Source organism: Strongylocentrotus purpuratus, unplaced genomic scaffold, assembly GCF_000002235.5.
Source record: "Strongylocentrotus purpuratus isolate Spur 01 unplaced genomic scaffold, Spur_5.0 spur5_scaffold_6, whole genome shotgun sequence".
NCBI lineage: Eukaryota > Metazoa > Echinodermata > Echinoidea > Camarodonta > Strongylocentrotidae > Strongylocentrotus > Strongylocentrotus purpuratus.
The window spans coordinates 923,972-944,905 of record NW_022145612.1 but is presented as its reverse complement, the minus strand read 5'-3'; the positions used below and the strand labels follow the sequence as shown (position 1 = coordinate 944,905).

Sequence of the window (20,934 nt, the reverse complement as noted above, 5' to 3'; positions counted from 1 at the left end):
AGTAATCAATGGTGCAAATAGGGCAATTCTCGAACCTGAAAAGGGGCACTCACCAGAGATTTGTTTAAAGGCACTAATAATAATAGAAAGTAGGCATTTGTCCAATGAAAAGGGGAACCTATAGGTTTTATTAGGGGCATTTATCAAAGGTGAAAAGAGGCATTCATGAAAAGGGGAGGGGCTGTTATAAAAAAAAAAAAGGAAAGGGGCACCCATCAGGAATAAAAGGGTGCTTACAAGAAAGGAAAAGGAGGCATTTGTCATAGGGGCATTTATGAGAAAGGGAAGGGGCTCTTATTAAAAAGGGAAAGGGCACATATCAAAAGGTAAAAGGGCACTTATTAGAAATTATAAGGGAACGCGTGTTAAAGTAAAAACAAAAATTAAAAAAGGCTATTATCAGATATCACGAGGGGGACTTATGAAAATGGAACAGTGGCACTTGTTATAGAGGAAAAGGGGCATTTGTTGAAGAAAAAGGGGCACCTGTCAGATTTGTATAGGAGGTAATTATCGCAGGTGGTAAGAGGCACTTAAAAAAATGTGAAGAATGCGTTTTCTCTCGAGTTTGTCTCATCATCATGCGTGGGATCTGTGGGTGCTGGGGTCCCTGCAGCAACCCTTTACATGGATTTTTTCTTCATTGGGTGCATATAACCCATGGAAATTTGTGTAAACCTTTAAATGATGATTTAATTATCATCGAGCCCCTCTTCCCTCCCCCCCCCCCCTCATTATTTTGTCAGTTCGTGACAAACATAATTACAATCCAGATGAAATTCGCGATGATTATAATCTTCGGCCTTCTCCACTTGAATCTCTCTCTATCTCTCCAGTGGCGGATATACGGGGGAGAGGGTAGGGGGTTCCCCATGTGCTGCCAAGGGAAACTGTGATGTGCATAAACAAAAGCCATCATGTGTCCAGACCCACACAGTAAGATGTTAGTAGATGCCAGGAAACATCACGTATATGCAGGGGCGTCTCTAAAGAGGGGGGGGGGTGTGGGGGGCCCCCACCTGTCAGGATATTGTCGGTAAAATTGCGCTGCCGTCGGGTAAAAAGAGAAAAGGGGGAGGGAAAAAAAGAGAGGGAAAGGGTAAGAAAGAAAAAAAAGGAGAGAAAAGAAAGAAAGGAAAAGGAAGAAAAGAGGAGGGAATAAAGAAAGAGAAAAAAAGAAAAAAAGGGAGGAGAGGAAAAGAACGAAAAGAAGAAAAAAAGGAGAAAAGGAAGACAGAGAAGAAAAGAGAGAAAAAGGAAAGAGGGGAGAGAGAGAGAGGGGGAGGTAGGAGCCTGAGACAGGAGGGGTGGGAGTAAAAAAGAGAGGGGGTAGTTGGGTGGAGTCGTCTCGGCGATGAAGCAAAGAAGACACGCATAAATATGTTGCTGTGTCGGGTCAGCTGTGTCGGTATAACTGAATTCAGATATGGATAAAGAGTCGAGAATAGTACAACGAATCGTCTGCTTTCTCTCATAATTAATGGAAACGTCAAAGTTTCCGCGCTTCGTGCGGGAGGGGAAAACTGAATTCAGACAATTAGGGTTAGAAGTCGTGAACGGTACAACGATTCATCTTCTTTCTATAATAATTCAATGAAGTGTCAAAGTTTTCGCGCGAAGCGCGGAAGGGGGGGAACTGAATTCAGATAAGGATAAAGATTCGAGAACAGTACAACAAATCGTCTGCTTTCTCTCATAATTTAAGGAAACGTCAAAGCTTCCGCGCTTCGTGCGGGAGGGGAAAACTGAATTCAGACAATAGGGTTAAGAGTCGTGAACGGTACAAAGAATCGTCTTCTTTCTCTAATAATTTAAAGAAACGTCTAAGCTTTCGCGCTTCGCGCAGGAGGGGGGGAACTGAATTCAGACAAGGATTAAAAGTATAGAACAGTAGTACGAATCTTCTGCTTTCTCTAATAATTTAATGAAACGTCAAATTGAATTCAGATAAGGATAAGGGTTGAGAACAGTACAACAAATCGTCTGCTTTCTCTCATAATTTATGAAACGTCAAAGCTTCCGCTCTTCGCGCGGGAGCGGGGGAGGGAACTGAATTCAGACAACTAGGGTTAAGAATCGAGAACGGTACAACAAATCGTCTTCTTTCTATAATAATTTAATAAAACGTCAAAGCTTCCGCGCTTCGCGCGGGAGGGTGAAAACAGAATTCAGACAATTAGGGTTACGAGTCGCGAACGGTAAATGAATCGTCTTTTTTCTATATTAATTTAATGAAACGTCAAAGCTTCCGCGCTTTGCGCGGGAGGGGGAAAATTTCATTCAGACAAGGATTAAGAGTCGACAACGGTTCTCCGAATGGTCTTCTTTCTCTAATAATTTAATGAAACGTCTAAGCTTCCCTAAAATAAGATCCTATCTACGCGCCTGCATTTAAATATATAGCTATGATCAGTGGCGGGTCCAGGGGGGCACAGGGGGCACGTGCCCCCCCCCCCCCCCCGCCAAAAAAAAAGAAAAGGAGAAAAAGGAGGGGGAAAGAAAAAGGAGAGGAAAAAGAAAAAAAGGGAATAGAGAATGAAGAAGAAAAGAGGGAGGAAAGAAAAGGGAGAGGAGAAAAAGGAGGAGGAAGAAAAAAGGGAAAGAAAGAGGAGAGAAAAGGTGGAAAAAGAAGAAAGGCGGAAAGACGGAGGAGAGAAAAGGGGGAAAAGGAGAATAATGAGAAGGGAAAAGAAAGAAAGGGGGATGATATTATAAGAAGGTGTTTTTTTTACCGGGTAAGGGGCGGGGGGGGGGGGGGCATGCAATTTCAAGTCGAACATGACTAATACCAAAGATTTTATCTCCTTTATAACTTATAACTTAGCCTTGAATTAATTTTCCGATATTCCTATTCTAAGTGCTCTTTCAGCATGCAGATTGTCCCCGCCATTAATCCTGCCACAATTGCTGGTTTGATTGTCATATTATTTTCTGTCATCCCTGTGGCCGTGAAGTTTCTATCCGTTTCGCAAGCACTTTTTTTCCATCGCCTACATGTAATGCTTATTGCTTCCAGTTTGCAAAAGATCCCAGTGGCGGATCTGTGGGGGGATTGGGGAGGGGTTAGGGGGTTTAACCCCCCCCCCCCCCTTGGGCTGCCAAGTGAAAATGTGAATAGAAAAACGCCATCATGTGTCCAGACCCACACAGTATCCGCATCGTCATCGGGTCAAACCCCCCCCCCCCCTTAAACTGTTACTTGATTTAAAAAGACGTAATCGTGCACTACTTTTTATGGTCTCCATTGTGTTGATAGATGCCAGGAAAACATCACTTACGAAGGTTCAAAATAGCAACAAACAAAATCGCCTCGCCGCTACCCGGCTCGGACTTCCGCATCGTCATTGGGTAGAACCCCCCTTAAACTGTTACTTAAGTGATTTAAAAAGACGTTATCATGCACTGTTTTTTATGGTCTCCATTGTGTTGGTATATATATGCCAGGAAAACATCACTTACGGGGGTTAAAAATAGCCCCCCCCCCCAACAACAACAACAACAAATCGCCTCGCCAGTACGCGGCTGGGACCTTGCGGTTCGTGGACGATGCTCCGCATCGTCATGGGGTCGAACCCCGTCAAACTGTTACTTGATTTAAAAAGACGTTATCATGAACTGCTGTATATGGTCTCCATTGTGTTAGTAGATGCCAGGAAAATATCACTTACGGGGGTTCAAAATAGCCCCCCAAAAATCGCCTCGCCGCTACCCGGCTCGGACTTCGCGGCTCGACGTGGACGATGCTCCGCATCGTCATGGGTCGAACCCCCCTTAAACTGTTACTTGATTTAAAAAGACGTTATCATGCACTGCTTTTTATGGTCTCCATTGTGTTAGTAGGCCTAGATGCCAGGAAAACACCACTTATTTATTTATTTATTAAAACATCTTTTAACAGGATAACATTTATCAGCCCGCAGGCTGTTTTACATAATGGTCCTGCATAAGGATGGAAAATACAAATACAAACTGACATTATAGTTACAAACAAAATAAAAGTTTTATACAAATGGTAAAAAACAAAAACAACACAAATAGGAAAAAATAAGATTAGGGAAAACGAAAAGAGGAGAAAAAAGATAAAATAATGCAATATGACATTTACATTATGACATTTTACATTAGAATTATATATAACAATGAAGTTAATAAACATTTTATGTCGAGATTAAGCCCAATGAATAATATTGCATAATTATAAAGATAAATATCAAATTTAGGACGTAATGTAGGTATTTGAAATTTCTAGGTAATTGGGTTAGCAATCAATATAGTTATTGCATATAGTTCAAGTTCAAGTTCAAGTTTTATTTCCACATGTGGTTCATAAAAAACAACAATTTTACATACATGTTCAGACGTATAAAAATACACAATTAACAAACAATAATATTAAGATAAACAAAAAGCGAACAAAATCTAAGAACAACTAAATACATGTAGATATAAAAAACATGTGGGGGGACCAACAAAGGCCAGGGGCCTGTCGAGGCTAATCCCCAGAACAATATTAGATTTTTTGGATATTTTATATATAAAAACAAATAAAAAAACAAAAACAAACCAAAAACCCACAAACAATAGCGACGTAAAGTACATGATAAAACAAAATTAAGTTGGCAAATTAAACAGGCAAACAAAAAAATTATATTGTACCACTATAAGTTTGTGAATTGTTTTTATGTAAAATATACAGTTTAAATTTACGTTTAAAATTAGAAAGTGTCGGACTGTTCATTATCTCTACTGGTATTGAATTCCAGGATTTTACACCAGTGTAAGAAATTGTTGTTTGAGAGAAACTATATTTATATAACGGTAATCTTAAGTGATTTGAATTTCTGGTACTATGGCTATGAATTGTACAATTTGAAGTGAAATAATTATTAAAACTATCTGGTAAAATGTTCTTAAAATAGGAGTACATAAAAATTGCAATTTGCAAACTACACATTTGATCCACTTTTAAAATACTCAACTGCTGAAATAAAGGGGTTGTGTGGGCAAGAGGTTGTGAATTGCAAATAACACGTATTGCACGCTTCTGGAGTACTCCAATTCTATTTCTAAGATACAATGCACTGTTACCCCATACAATATTGCAATATGATAAATAAGGTAAAATCATTGTGTAATACAGGGTTAAAAGAATCCTCATTGGAACAACAGTTCTTAATCTATTCATTACCCCTACGGCTTGAGACATTTTTGAACAAATGTCATCAATATGTAATTTCCATGTTATTTTATCATCAATTGTAACTCCTAAAAATTTTGTTTGTTTAACTTGATGTATTAAGCAATCTCCAATAAATATTTGTATTAAGTCTTCATTAATGAACTTATTCTTAGGTTTGAATATCATGTAACAAGTTTTATCAATATTTACAGCCAATCGATTAGCAGAGAACCACTTAGTAACATTTTTCATTTCTACGTTCAATACATTATTAACTTCTGCTACATCATTACCTGAAATAAAGAGACTTGTGTCATCGGCAAAGATAATTGAGTATAATACATCACTAATAAATTGAAGATCATTTATGAACAATAGAAATAATAGGGGCCCCAAAACGGATCCCTGGGGCACACCAACAGATATACTACATAAATCAGATTTGTGGTTGTCTATAAATGTATATTGTTTACGATCACTGACATAACTCCGAAACCATTTTAGGGGTGTACCTCTTATACCATAGCGTTCCATTTTGTTTAAAAGTATTTTGTGATTAATGCTGTCGAATGCTTTCGATAAATCTAAAAATATACCAATAAGAAATTTCTTTTCCTCGAATACTAGAGATATTTTGTTAGTTAATTCTACAAGAGCCATATATGTCGAATAACCTTTTCTGAATCCAAACTGTCTTTTGTATAAAATCTGATTTTGATCAATATATGAAATAAGTCTCTTATAAACAAGTTTTTCGAAAGTCTTGGAAAAATTGATAAAAGCGAAATTGGTCTATAATTAGATACTTGGGCTCGATCCCCCTTTTTAAAAACTGGGATAACTTTAGCAATCTTAAGTCTATGAGGAAACACTCCTTGATCTAGAGAGAGATTAAAAATATTGCACAATGGTTTTAAAATAAAACAGATAGATTTTTTAAAAACTTTTGTATTAATGTCGTCGTCACCTGGACTTGCATTATCCTTAAAATTTTTTACAATATCTAAAATTTCTGCAAATGTTATGGATTCACAGAACATTGATTGAGAGTAATTTACATTATTTAAAAAACTGTTAAAATCTACATTAAAATTCGGCAGGTTATCAGCAATTTTAGTGCCAACAGTACCAAAATATTCATTGAAACCATTAACAATTACATTTTTATCATCAGTTAATTCACCATTATACAATAACGTTTGACATTGTTTCTTGCCATTAGATTTCTTCAAAACATCATTTATAGCTTTCCAGGTCTTATGGATATTTCCTCTACAACTATTAAATTTATTGTTATAATAATCACGTTTACATTTTCGTATTTCATCGTTTACAACATTTCTATAACATTTAAATTTAGCTTCCCTATGAGGAGTAGGATTAGTTATAAACCTATGATATCATTTATATTTTTTTTTGCATTTTTTCTTCAAAGATGCATTAAACCATGGTTTATCACTTTTTTTACTTTTTTGCACAGTTTTTTTCAATGGAAAACATGCATTATAAAGTAAAATATATTGATCAAGAAATAAACTAAATTTTTGATCAGCATCATTTGATTTATAAACTTCTTCCCAACTTTGATTACGTAAAAGTATACAAAATTTTACAATGGAATCATCGTCAATCTTACGTTTAAATGTTACATAACTTATTATTCCATTCACAAAATTGCAATCAATGATTAAAAAAATTGGTAAGTGATCGCTGACATCAGAAACAAGTATACCTGACTTAATAACATTATCAGATTCGTTTGTAAATATATTGTCGAGGAGGGTTGCAGAGTGAGGTGTAATTCTGGTTGGTTTTGATATCACAGGTAAAAAAGAGTATGACGTAAATAAATCAACAAAAGTACTGACAGATGGACTTGGAGAAAGTAGGTCAACATTAAAATCACCAAGAAAGTAACATTCTTTCTTCTCATTCAATATTTTATGCATTATTAGTTCAACACCTTCCAAAAATGTTGATAATGGTTTACTTGGAGGTCTATATACTACAATAATAACAACATTGTTATTATGACAATAAATTTCAGCACAAATCGTTTCTACACAGTCATTCAATATCTCTAAGTCTTCTCGTCTTTTAAATTTTAAACAATTGTTAAGATAAATACCTACTCCTCCACCACACTTGTTTTGACGGTTGTTTGTAATTAAAAATAATTTGGCAATTCTAAAAGGGGTGTATCTGTATTGGTTAACCATGTTTCTGTTAATCCAATGAGTGAAAATGTATGTGTAAAACATTTTAAAAAATTACTCATATTTTCGAAATTTCTCTTCAAACTTCTACAATTAAAATGTGCGATAGAAAACATACCATTTCCTTCACAAGAATTAACATAATCATCAAATTCATTAGGTAAAAAATATTTAGATTCAAACTGTAAATATCCCAGAGAAGTATTATCCCTTGTATTATTCAGTTAATGATATAAGGATACAGATATTTTGGTACATATGTATAAGTTTGTTACTTTTGGTAATTATTTGCCTGTTACATATAAAATAAACATTTACAACTGACATTACAAAAACACACATATGCAACAATGAGTAAAAAATGTTGGGTAATAAGGAAATAACTAATTAATTAATTTAGCTAAAACTGTTTGGTAAAGAAAGAATTAATTTTAAAAAATACAATAGTAAAACTTAGGCTATAAAAAGACATGATCAGGGACGTGTATTGAGGATGCAATTAACTCTATTTGAATCACTATGCTTTCAGTTCGCTTTGGACAGGATGTCAAGATCATGGGTACAAGTGATAAGTTTTCGTACCTCCTTGCCATCGGTGGCCTTGACGAGGGCAAAGATTCGCCCATCACTAGTCCAAGAAGCCAGAACATCCTTGCACTTGAATGTTTTTGTGTAGAGTTCTTGGTTTTTTGTAGTTAAGTCCTCCTGGATTGTTGTTTTCGTACCTTTCAGTTTACGTCGTGCTCTGATGAATTCACTTCTCTTCTTGTAGGATGTGAATTTGATGATGATGGGTCTAGGGCGACCTGCGTTGGGCTTCTTCGCTCCTGTTCGATGCGAGCGGTCGATGTCGTCCTGGGTCAACGTCACTCCGATAATGTTGTAGTAGTGAGGAGAAACGGCAGTGAACAAATTTTATCCATTAAAGGAATATTTTTTATATTGATATTTAAAACTCTCTACTGATTTGGCATTTTGGATATCATTGGGAAGCTTATTCCAATTAACCTCTCCAGCATACTTAAAAGATTGTTTGAATAAGGTTACGTTGGGTTTTGGTAATACTACATTAAGGGAGTTTGCATTTCTTGTGTTTAGGCCATGGCGGTCGAAATACATTTCTATTTCATTTGATAAACGAGGTGGAGCAATGCCCCTTATGCATTGAAACATAAGCATAGCCAGAAAATAATCACGGCGCTGATCAATAGTTTGCCAGGACAGTTTTTTTATCAATGTGTTGCCGCTTGCAAGTTCATAGTCAAAGATACCAGTTACATATCTAGCAGCTCTTTTCTGTAATCTCTGAAGGGGCAGCTTGTAGCTGGCTGGGCAATTCCCCCATACAGATATTGCATAGTCTATACAGGGTTGGATTACACACTTATAAAGGGTGTTCAATAGTTCTGGGATTACGAATTTACTCAGCTTTTCTAGAGAATAGATTTTATAGGCAATAGATTTACATAAGTCTCTTAAATATACATTCCACTTCAAATTTTCTTCAATCACTATACCTAAATACCTTATAGATTTTACCTGTTCGATCGGTTCATCTTTTATGTATATATTCAATACTTCAGAGGATCTTAGTTTTATTAACATTGTTTTGGTTTTACTTGTGTTCATGCGTAATCGATTTTGTTTATACCAATTATTAAGAGCATTAATATCTTTTTGTAATTTCTTTGTAACATCATCTAGCTTACTATCTGCAACAGTGACTACAACATCATCAGCAAATATGTTGCAGACGCCTTCAGTTATACATTCAGATATATCATTTATGAATATAAGAAACAAAATGGGGGCCAGGACACTGCCCTGTGGTACTCCGATAGAAAGCTCTCTTGTATCAGATAATTTTCCTTTGGAGTATACCACTTGCTTCCTATTACTTAAGTAGTTTTTGAACCATATGAGCCTGTTTTCACTTACAGGGGTTCAAAATAGCACCCCCAAAAATCGCCTCGCCGCTATACGCGGCTCATGGACAATGCTCTGCATCGTCTTTGGGTCGACCCCCCTTAAACTGTTACTTGATTTTAAAAGACGTAATTATCATGCACTGCTTTTTATGGTCTCTATTGTGTCAGTAGATGCCAGGAAAACATCACTTACGGGGGTTCAAAATAGCAACAACAAAAAAATTGCCTCACCGCTTCGCGGTCTCGTGGACGATGCTCCGTGTCGTCATTGGGTCAACCCCCCTCCCCCCTTAGCAAAAAGCCAGATCCCATCATCCGCCCCTGGATCCCTACTCTTTGAGGGGGTAGGAGAAAGCAATTTTACGTCATATTACTCCAGGAAGTGCCTGAAAATGCACCTAATGTGGTTCTAAAATTGCGAATGCTTCCTACTCAGGGAGGGGGTTCTGACCCCTCCCAGACCCACCCCCGCTTGGTCGCTCCGCTCCCTCGCCGCTGACGCCTCGCTCCATCGTTTTTCATATATTACACCCATGCGATTTTGTACCCCCCCCCCCCCCCGGTAAGAAATTCCTGGATCCGCCACTGATGATGCTGACTAGGTTGACGAAATAATTCGTTTATTCATGTCGTCGAGGAAAAGGACCATTTGCACATACGCAAGTACTATAGATAGTTCATATGAAAAACAATTTAGCCTTCGGTTCCGGGTTTATAGAGTTAAATTTGTAGAATTTGGGACATTAAATTTTGTCGGTAATTAGTGGCTAGTTTTGTCGGTAATCGGTGGCCTCTACACCCCCCCCCCCTCCCCTCACTGAAAAAAATCTAGCGACGCCCCTGCGTATATAGGGCTTTCATATATGCCTATACACTCCGGGCCCGTACGGCGAGTAAAAACAGACATTTTGGAATATTGGGCCGGTAGGAGAGGATGGGTGGTTTTTATATTTAAAAAAATATTTATTACACATCTTTAAAAAGAAGGATAGCCCAATCAGCAAATAAATACTGGTTTTCGTTGAGGCCCTTCATGACACAAACAAATACATGTATATATACATTTTTTCAACACATCAAAATATAAATAAATATAGAAAATTACAAAATACGATTTTAACAAACAAAAAATTGCAAACCAGGTTATAAATAAGGATTTGAACATAGAGAATAACGAAATGAGTAAAATGTATAATTATGGTGGTAGGAGTGACTCGAAGTTTCAAACAGGTTGACTTATTCATCGTCAGGAGTGATTACCGACAGTCAGGACTCCCAAATCCCCCCTCCCCACTCACATGATGCAACCGTAAGCCTACTGTATCTATGGTGGTTGGTTGGTTGCGGCTACTTTACCTGACTACTAAGAAAGCATGAATGCTCGTTAGTAAGCAACCTACACCACTATGCGTCTAAAACAATGTTTGTTTTAAATTCAATCTTTCAGTTTTTATGGCTATTATATTAATGAGACACACTTGAAAATTCGAACAGCGATAATCAGTATTAATCAGTAGTACACGCTGAAGTGATATTTCTCTCCCTTTAAATAAAATTGGTTAATTTTTGCTTTCTTCATCAGCTTTCCTATCTCGTGTGTCTTTCCATTTTGTATAGCCTTCATCTCTTTTCTATCTTTACAATTTTATTCTTGCATCATTCCTTCAGTTTTCTCTCTCTTAATTGTTCACTTCAATTCTGTCTATTTCTTTCTCACCCTCTCTCTTAATCCCCATGCTTCTTTCCAATATCTTTATTCCTCCTTTCCTTCGCTCTCTCTCTCTTTATGTCTTCTTTATTTATAGATTTTACTGTCCATACCCCAGGCGCGTAGCCAGGGGGGGGGGTGGTGGGGGCGGTCGCCCCACCCCCCCCCCCCCAAAAAAAAAAAAACGCCGGCCAAAAACTAAAGAGAGAGAAAGAGAAGAAAAAAAAGTAAGAGGACGTAGGAAGAAAAAGGGAAAAGGAGTAGAGAACGGTACAACGAATCGTCTTCATTCCCCAAATATTTAATGAAACGTCAAAGCTTCCGCTTTCGCGCGGAAAGGGTGAAATTGAGTTCAAATTCAGGATTAAGAGTCGAGAACGGAAAAGCGAATTGTCTTCTTTCTCTAATAATTTAATGAAACGTCAAAGCTTCCGCGCTACGCGCAGGTGGAGGGGGTGGGGTGGGGACTGAATTCAGACAAGGATTAAGAGTCGAGAACGGTACATCGAATCGTCTTCTTTCTCTAATAAATTAATGAAACGTCAAAACTTCTGCGCTTTGCGCGGGAGGGGGCATTGAATACAGATAAGGATTAAGGGTCGAAAAAGATACAACGAATCGTCTTCTTTGCCTAATAATACGTCAAAGCTTCCGCGCTAAGCGCAGGGTAGGCGGACTGAATTCAGACAAGGATTATGAGTCGAGAAAGGTACAACGAATCGTCTTCTTTCAAAGCTTCCGCGCTTCGAGCGGGAGGGGAAACTCCCCCCAGTGCACCCACCCCCTAGGGAGCGCGCTACGAGCGCTTGCCATACCCCTCTCCTTCTCTGTTATGTGTTCTTTCATTTTCTCTTTCTTTTTACACTGTCTTCCCTCCTTTATTTCTTGGTTGAAAAAGTTTGAACGAACATATGGATTTATACGTAAACCACATCATGTTTTAAAGATATATATATATATATATATATATATATATATATATATTTTTTTTTTTTTAAAAACAATATATCGTTTTGAGCGATTTAATAAAGCCCCACCGGACAACTTTTAACTGATTGCTCCCTCCAGGCGCGTACGCAGGGGGGGGGGGGGTTTGGGGGGTTAACCCCCCCCCTTTGGTAATTTTTTTTTTTTTAATAAAATAAATAAATAAAAAAAAAAAATTTATGCCCACGGCCGACCTAAAAAAGGTGACCTTACCCCCCCCCCCCCCCAACTGAGCAAAATGTCAAATTTCCAAATTTCGAGACAAAAAAAAAAAGTGTCCTCTTACCCCCCCCCCCCCCCCCCCCCCCCCCCCCTCCCGCGCGAAGCGCGGAAGCTTTGACGTTTCATTAAATTATCAGAGAAAGGAAGACGATTCGTTGTACCGTTCTCGACTCTAAATCCTTTTTCTTCTTACTTCCTCTTCCTTTCTTCTTTCTCTCTTTCTCTCTCTCTTTTTTTTTGGGGGGGGGCGCGACCACCCCACCACCCCCTGGCTACGCGCCTGTATCCTCTCTGTCTCTCACTATCTCTCTCTCCCACTCTCTTCTTCTTTTTTGCACTTTTGCGCTTCGCGCTTAACATTTACTAAGCTCGTTGCTTTTTTAACGCTGCGGCTTTGCATTTGGCGCACTGCATTTATATGATGCTTTTGATTGAATACATTGAATAAATTGATCAATTCCTGTTGAAGCCGTATGAGCGAGAATTCAATTTATTCTTGTCTCATATACGGTCGTCTCATTTACTTCGTTTTCTATTTATATATGTATGTATTATGAAAATGAGATAGCAAAATGTGTATATTGATGGTCATCTTGCGAGTAATAACCATTAACTACTCTCATCGGACTCTCATAATTAATTTTTCTCTTTTTTTTCTTTTTTTGATGCTGAATTATTGGGGGGATGATTGTACAGGCCACCCCCCCCCCCCACCTGAAATATTGGGGGGATATATCCCCCATCCCCCCCCCCCCGGGATCGACACCCATTCCCCCACACCCTCTCATTCCAAAGTGGGGGAGGGGATGTATACCCCATCTCGGGATTTATAATGTATGTCCTTGTTATACTCTTAACCATACTGATATGATAACGCACTCATCACCTGACTGCATTTTCTTTCGACCGCTTCTCTAACCTCCTCTGAAATACTGTTCTTCCAGGCATTGATGACTTTGTCAGTGTCTCGCGTTCGTGAAAATGGGCTACCAGTCCCCTGACCCTTATTTTCATGAGTATTATTCTTCAACCAACCGAGTACATCTTGATGAATCTTAATTCCCACATGCTGATAAATCCGCTGTGTTTGTTCTATAGGGTCTTCGGCTACATCCTCAAAGCGTACTAACATGTATTTGCCCTTTAGCCAGCTGGGTGGATCATCCTTGTACTGTAAGTTTCGAGCCATATGCTCGCACAGATCCTTGATCTCATCTGCATCAGGACCTTTCCGTCGCAACAGATCATAGTTTGGTCTTTTGAGTTTACGGCGCGAATTCATGACCGCTCTGGGATCGCGGACTAGATGGATAATTTGTAAGTTTAGACTTGGATCCTCAATAAAAACCCTCAGATCCTTGATGTCGTTAACACGGATGGTTTTTAGGACTGTGTAGGGGTGATCTAAACACAGTTTTGAAATGATTGGACCAACCTTTCGCTCGGGAATCTTTGGTACTGGACAGATAAGCTTGGAGCTAAGCAAGGCGCCTGATGCCTGACAAGTGTCCAAACTACCTCGTCTCAACCAGTTCTTAGGCCCCTGGCTAAATGTTGAATAGTTACAACGGAGGGTGTGGTTCCACAGCAAGAAAATCAAGGACTCGGCCTGTCTGTTGTCAATACGGTGCTTCAATACATCAGACGTCACTTGAAACAAAGGTTCGTACATGTAAAAAACTTCTGGATTCGAATTAAACAACTCTCCTATGAAAGATGATCCAGAGCGTTTTGTTGTGACAATTATGATTTGAACACGTTTGGCTGATGCTGACTGCAATGGCTTATCAAGGATTGGAAGCGACGAGCGTAGGATCTCAACATTGTCGTTCCTATTTGAAATTGCATGTTTTTCATATGGCATGTGAAATTCTCTAGATGTATTTTCTTTGAATACGCTGTCACTTGAAAATCGTCCAACCTCGTTATTCTGTACTGCATTTTGTCCAGATGTCGGAACAATGTTAGCATGAGTATCAATCGCGATGTGCTGTTCAGGATATGATTCTGTTGAACCTTTAATTGTGCTTCCATGAAGCTCCCAGGTATTGACGGCTCTGGATGAATCATTAGAATCGTCATTTGATGCTCGTGTAAAATCATATTGTTTTCCATACTTCATCATTTTCTTCGATTCAAGGAACTGTGGAATCACGGCATCGTCTGAGAAGAAAAAAAACAAGACATAATTATGTTCATTGAAGCAGTGACGTAGCTATGAAGGATGGGTAGGGTGGGGGGCGGAATTGCCCCCAATATAATTGCCAAAAGAGGGGGGAGAGGTGAGAGCGAGGGAAGAAATAAGGGGGCGTCTGAAAAAGAGGCCCTTTTGACGAAAAATAGTATTTTGTAAATAACATTCTAAGGAAATCTTAAACCACCATGAACTTGGTGTCATGTGAAAGAGTTAAATTATTTACTTTTTGATGCCGATATCAACGGAATTGGGATTAATTAACATTAACAATTTAGGTAAAAAATCACCATCATCGAAAAATACTGGAAAATTCGCTCGTACACAAATACATATTAAACATGCATGATGTTTCTTGGTTAGTAATCATATAATCAATACATCTATTGCTAAAACGTGAATGTAATTGTAACATGATCAGACAAAATAATCTATTGGTTAATGATTGCCAAAGGAAAATACAAAATTACAATCACTTTTTTTAACCCCTTTTCCTTCAATAGGGTTCATTTTTAGGTAAAAAGTGCAAACTCTTATTTTGCACCCTTTTTTGCACCCTTTTTTCTAAGAGTGTAGTTAATATCAATTTCATTGAGTTATGTAGTGTGTGAAATATGAATTTGAGCCGAAAAGGTGCTTTTTGTAAATATCTTTTCACTCTAGTTTTGGCCAGTATGTCGGTATATACTAACTTGAAAAAGTAATTGGACATTTTGTAGTGCAGATAGTTCAAAGGATCTGGAGTGCGGAAGGCAAATGATAAGTACTTCTTCTGTACTCTGTGATTTTCATGTGGGCATTAGCATCCCCCCTCCCAGACTACCGACAAATGCCCCCCCCCCCGCACCCCATCCGTAAAGATAGAAGTAGTTCCCAAGACAAACCGCTGTTGTATAAAATTAGGAGAGAGTGTGAGTTACCATAGCTCAAAACGGTTCTGAATTCCTAAAACTCGAGAGCGTCCTGGGGCTCTGCCCCGGAACTACCGGCAAGGACTCTGCCAGCTCCCCCCCCCCCCCCCAATCTCTGCCATGTTGTACGGATCCATTGAAAAGCAAGATAAGCCCCAATAAATAATTCATAATGTGCTCTGCCTCTTGACCCCATCCAGAAGGGCTACGTGCGATTGCAGTGTGCTTCGCACACCCGTTGCCACATCCCTCCCCCCCCCCCAAAAAAAAAAAATAAATAAATAAAAAAATCCTGAAACCGCCGCTGAGAAATGTATAGTTTTAGCCCATTTCTCATTTGAAGTATAAATTGTTGTTTGTAAACTTTAAAGTTAAAGTTCACAATCTGGTACTGTGCGACAATATGCCTTTTGGCACCCCACAGCAAATAATCCAAATAACAATCCACGATAGAGGCATTTTTTCAAAGTTTAAAGAAAATCCCACTTAATTTCAAGAAATTGGGTGTTAGATGCTGCTTGTAAGTGTCGGCTTGCATGGTGATGTAGATATACAGTAGATTTGCGGGTGCACCATGTGAGAGAGAGAGAGAGAGAGAGAGGGTTGAGGAGTCCTGAAAAGGACTCTGACTCGGTAATCTTTCTTGGAGGAGTGTAGTCCTGAAAAGGACTTTTTGTTATCTTTCTTAGCATATAGTTCTCAGGAGAACTATAGCGCTTGGAGAGGATGAGTGGCCCGACGTTTCGAACGGGTTGACTATCCGTCGTCAGGAGTGGCTCAAACCTCAAACCTCAAACCTCTCTCTCTCACTCACACATGGTGCAACCGCAAACCTACTGTATAAATTGGGTGTTGTTTTTAAGGAAACACTATTTAAACGAGTGAATTCACGGGCGGCTCTGTTTTTTAAAACTTTTACCAGTTCTCTTTTGATCAGATATAGACCTAAAATAAGCCACTGTCTTCTCAATTATTAGAGTAATTCCCACAAAATCAACTCAAAATATAATTGACTACTATTTATATCTTTTAACTTTCTTATATCGACGCCACGACACCGATCCATTTGTACTAGCCGCAACTTTCCCAATGCAATGATTCATACCATGATTACATTCAAAGCAAAGATAACTATAATTTCCACTTTCTTAAAGACGATAATACGAATTGTTTACATGTAACGAGTGCTGCTTGATGTAACATGATGATGACGAAGGTGATGGTGCAATGACGATGATAATGATGATGCCTATGTATCTTATTATAATTGATAATACCCTTCTTTCATGTTGCAGAACTTGTAACAGTATTATTATTATTATTATCATTATTATTATTATTATTATTATTATCATCATCATTATCATTATCATTATTATTATTATCATTATAATTGTTATTTGTATTAATATCATCATTATCATCATTATTATTATTATTATTATCATTTTTATTCATTATTATTATCATTATTATTATTATTATTATTATTATTATTATTATTATTATTATTATTATTATTATTATTATTATTATTATTATTATTATCATTATAATTTTAGTAAGAAATGAATCCTGACTTACCCCACAAAAAGAGGCAGAAGTAGACGCAAGAGAATAGGCTTACAAGTAAGATGACGTTAGCGCTCCGTTTGGTAAAACCACTTGTTTTGGTTGGTGCCATCGTGAATGGCTTTGAATCTCTTTGGACCAAGTAGTTCTATTTTTATGCTAGTTCATTTCATATGACGACAGGCATATCTTAGATTTACAAGTTACACACTTAAGATCGCCGAGCTTATTTCTTCGTTGCTTTGAATCTGAAAAAAATGTGATGCAAGATAGACCCGAGTTTATTTTTCTATCAAAAATTAATATTATCATAAAATTATGAGTATACCAGTCTAAGTTGATCACATACAAAAAAAGAGCATGACAAATATATTGGAAATAATTTTGGACAAAGATTAGAATTCAACTAATGATTTGATTTATTTATATTCATGCTCCTTCATGTTGTTTATTTAGATACATTTTGCTTCAATCTATACGAACGTGATGCTTTGAATCAAGTTTACGAACTATAGTATAACGACCTCATTCGAAATAGATAACCTTTACAAAGAAATAAAAAGTCCGTTGACTCAATGTCATACGTTCAGTATACTCTGTCTTTAGTCACTAGAAACCCATTACCTGTCAATCGTTTGCACCCATAATAGAACAACCTGTACCTTCGATCCCATTAGATTGTTTGGCGGATAGTTACTCTAAGTATAATTGTTCCTTGGCATACACCTTACTAAGAAAATACGATTATGTGCACTTGGCTCGAGAACAACTCCAATGCACCATTCTTTTTGGAAGGAAATTACCTATTTCCCAATATTTAAAACTTTTCAATGTAATCTTTTTCAATAGAACAATTTATTCAAGAGGTTTGTCGATGCTTATCTGACATAGCAAGACATAGTTTGCTGATTACTAAAACCATTTGTCAATCGGGGTAATACTTTATTTCTATTATCACATAGATTGACAAATAACATTTTAAAAAGTTGCATAAAAGTAAAAATGAAGAAGAAAACAATAAATGATAACCTCATAGAGTATACTAAAGTCTAGATATCGATTTCCTTGATTTAAGATATAAGATATCTGTAAAGAAATAGCTATTAAAAGTACTCTTACCACTTTTTGAATCACAGATAGAGGCTTATAAGTATAGGTCTTCAACTTGAGTCTCCTACACTATCATGTATCGCTCTCATAAACTCTTCTGATTGGTGCTAACGGTTCTCAAAGTCACAACAACGTACTAACATGATTAAGAGGTAGAAAAGCATACGCCTTACCACAATGAAAAGCAGTGGCGTAATGAGCAAAAACGTTTGGGGGGCTGACAAAAAAAAATCCGAATCACCCCACTCTAACATGCAGGCCCCGCTGAATTACGTTTCTCAAAGTGGGGTCTAGGGGCAAAGCCCCCGAAGCTCAAGGGGTATGGGCATCAGTGGCGGATCCAGGAATTTCTTACCGGGGGGGGGCACAAAATGGCATGTGGTGAAATATATGTAAAACGATGAAGCAACAGAACGAGGCTTTAACGGCGAGGGAGCGGAGCGACCAAGCAGAGGGTGGGTCTGGGAGGGGGTTCTGTCCCCCTCCCAGAGTAAGAAGCATTTGCAATTTTAGAACCAAATTAGTCGCATTTTCAGGCACTTCCTGGAGTAATATGACGTAAAATTGCTTTCTCCTACCCCTTCCAAGAGTAGGGATCTTTTGCAATTTATGAACCACATTTGGCGCATTAAATTAAATGTCCACCGGCACTTCATGGAAAAAAAAGAGGCCCTCTGATTGGTTAGAAGTTAGAGAAAAGTGATCTGTCACGTCGTGAGACGTCGTATAAATTATGCTTTGATGCCGCACAATGCACAAAGACGGTGGTCCGGTACTTCACCAGTAGTACTTGCAAAAATTATCTCGAGTGTATAAACTGTGTCGTTATCAGGGGCGTCGCTAGATCTTTTTCAGTGGGGGAGGGGGATGGGTGTAGAGGCCGCCGATTACCTACAAAACGAGCCACCAATATTATTACCGACAAATATAAAAATGCCAATGTCCAAATGTCTACAAATTTAACCCTTTAAACCCGGGGCCAGGAACTAAGTCATTTTTCAGTTTTCCCCTCTCGCGCGAAGCGCGAAAGCTTGACACTTAATTAAATGATTAGAGAGAGAAGACGATTCATTGTACCGGTCCCGACTCTTCATCTTTTTCTGAATTAAGTCCCCCCCCCCCCTCCCGCGCTAAGCGCGGAAGCTTTGACGTTTCAATACATTATTACTCTTAATCCTTGTCTGAATTCATTTCGCTCATCCCGCGCGAAGCGCTGAAGCTTTCACGTTTCATTAAATTATTAGAGAAAGAAGACGATTCGTTGTAACGTGTTCTTGTCTGAATTCATTCCCCCCCCCCCCCTCCCGCGCGAAGCGCGGAAGCCTTGATACTTCATTAAACTATTAGAGAAAGAAGACGATCCGTTGTACCGTTCTCGATTCTTAATTCTTGTTTCGCCCCTCCCGCGCGAAGCACGGAATTTATGACGTTTCATTTAATTATTAGAGAAAGAAGACGATTCATTGTACCGATCTCGACTCTTAACCCTTGTCTGAATTCACTTTCGCCCATACCGCGCGAAACGCGGAAGTTTTCAAGTTTCATTAAATTATTAGAGAAAGAAGACGAATCATTCATTTTCATTGTACCGTTGAACCGTTCTCGACTCGCTTTGACGTTTCAATAAATTAAATACTATTAATCCTTGTCTGAATTCCTTTTCGCCCATCCCGCGCGAAACGCGGAAGCTTTCAAGTTTCATTAAACTATTAGAGAAAGAAGACGAATCGTTTTATTGTGTCTTTGTCTGAATTCAGTTCCCTCCTCCCACGCGAAGCGCGGAAGCTTTCACGTTTCATTAAATTTATAGAGAAAGAAGACGATTCATTCATTTTCATTGTACCGTTGAACCGTTCTCGACTCTTTATCCTTGTCTGAATTCCGTCCCCCCCCCCTCCCTTTCGCGCAAAGCGCGGAAGCTTTGACGTTTCAATAAATCAATACTATTAATCCTTGTCTGAATTAATTTTCGCCCATCCCGCGCGAAACCCGGAAGCTTTCAAGTTTCATTAAATTATTACTCTTGATCCTTGTCTGAAATCATATTCGCGTTTCATTAATTATTAGAGAAAGATTAAGACGATTCGTTGTACCGTTCTCAACTCTTAATCCTAGTCTGAAATTAGTTCCCCCCCCCCCTCCCGCGCGAAGCGCGGAAGCTTTGCCGTTTCATTAAATTATTAGAGAAAGAAGACGATTCGTTGTACCTTTCTCTACTCTTAATCTTGTCTGAATTCAATTCCCCCCCACTGGGCTCCTTAACGGTATATGTGCAGTGTTACATGATGTAAGTATGGAACGCTCGTTCGTAAATCTGTGAATGCTCAGCCCGAGTGGTGGGTAGCATGTTATCTCCCGACAGTGCTTAGCACAGTAGCTTCTGGAAAGGAATTAGTGTTACTGTTAGTGGCCACTATAAGGCCCTTAGTGACTATAAAAAACAACATATGCTCTTCCTGGCTATTTGGGAATGGGTCAGTTTGCAAGAAATAATGGAGAAACTATAGCATTTTGTTGAAAATCATATGATATCACGAACATTTATACATTACTTGTGAAAACAAGTCATTGTTCAATTTTATTTGGAGGGGGGGCCTGGGGGGGGGGGGGGCAGTACGCCAGTGATGAAAAGTGAAGTGGATAGTATTTGCTGGCAATTAAATCCGTATTAATATAATAATGCGACGCTCGGATGGCGCCTCGCGTGAAGAGCTGAAACGCGCACGTCAATGAATTAACACAACCAGAATGATGTCCTATTTACCAGAACTCGAAAGTTCGAGGTCGAAAGCTGGCCTGCTAACTTTTTGCCAAAACAATGCTGGATCGGCTGCTGGCAAAATGAATTTATATGAACAATACATTGTGATCTATAGGTACCTTGGAACACAACTAATAAAGGGAGAC

General features: G+C 38.4%; 1 protein-coding gene across 1 annotated transcript; it reads right to left on the bottom strand.

Moving 5' to 3' along the window:
- Positions 1-13,061: 13,061 nt before the first annotated feature.
- Positions 13,062-17,029, bottom strand: LOC115919258 (carbohydrate sulfotransferase 1-like). The gene is made up of 2 exons (XM_030972607.1): positions 16,930-17,029; positions 13,062-14,403 (listed from the first exon to the last, which is right to left on the bottom strand). The coding sequence occupies exons 1-2, from the start codon at positions 17,027-17,029 to the stop codon at positions 13,094-13,096; spliced, it is 1,410 nt and encodes a 469-aa protein (XP_030828467.1). The 3' UTR covers positions 13,062-13,093.
- Between the last annotated feature and the right edge of the window lie 3,905 nt (positions 17,030-20,934).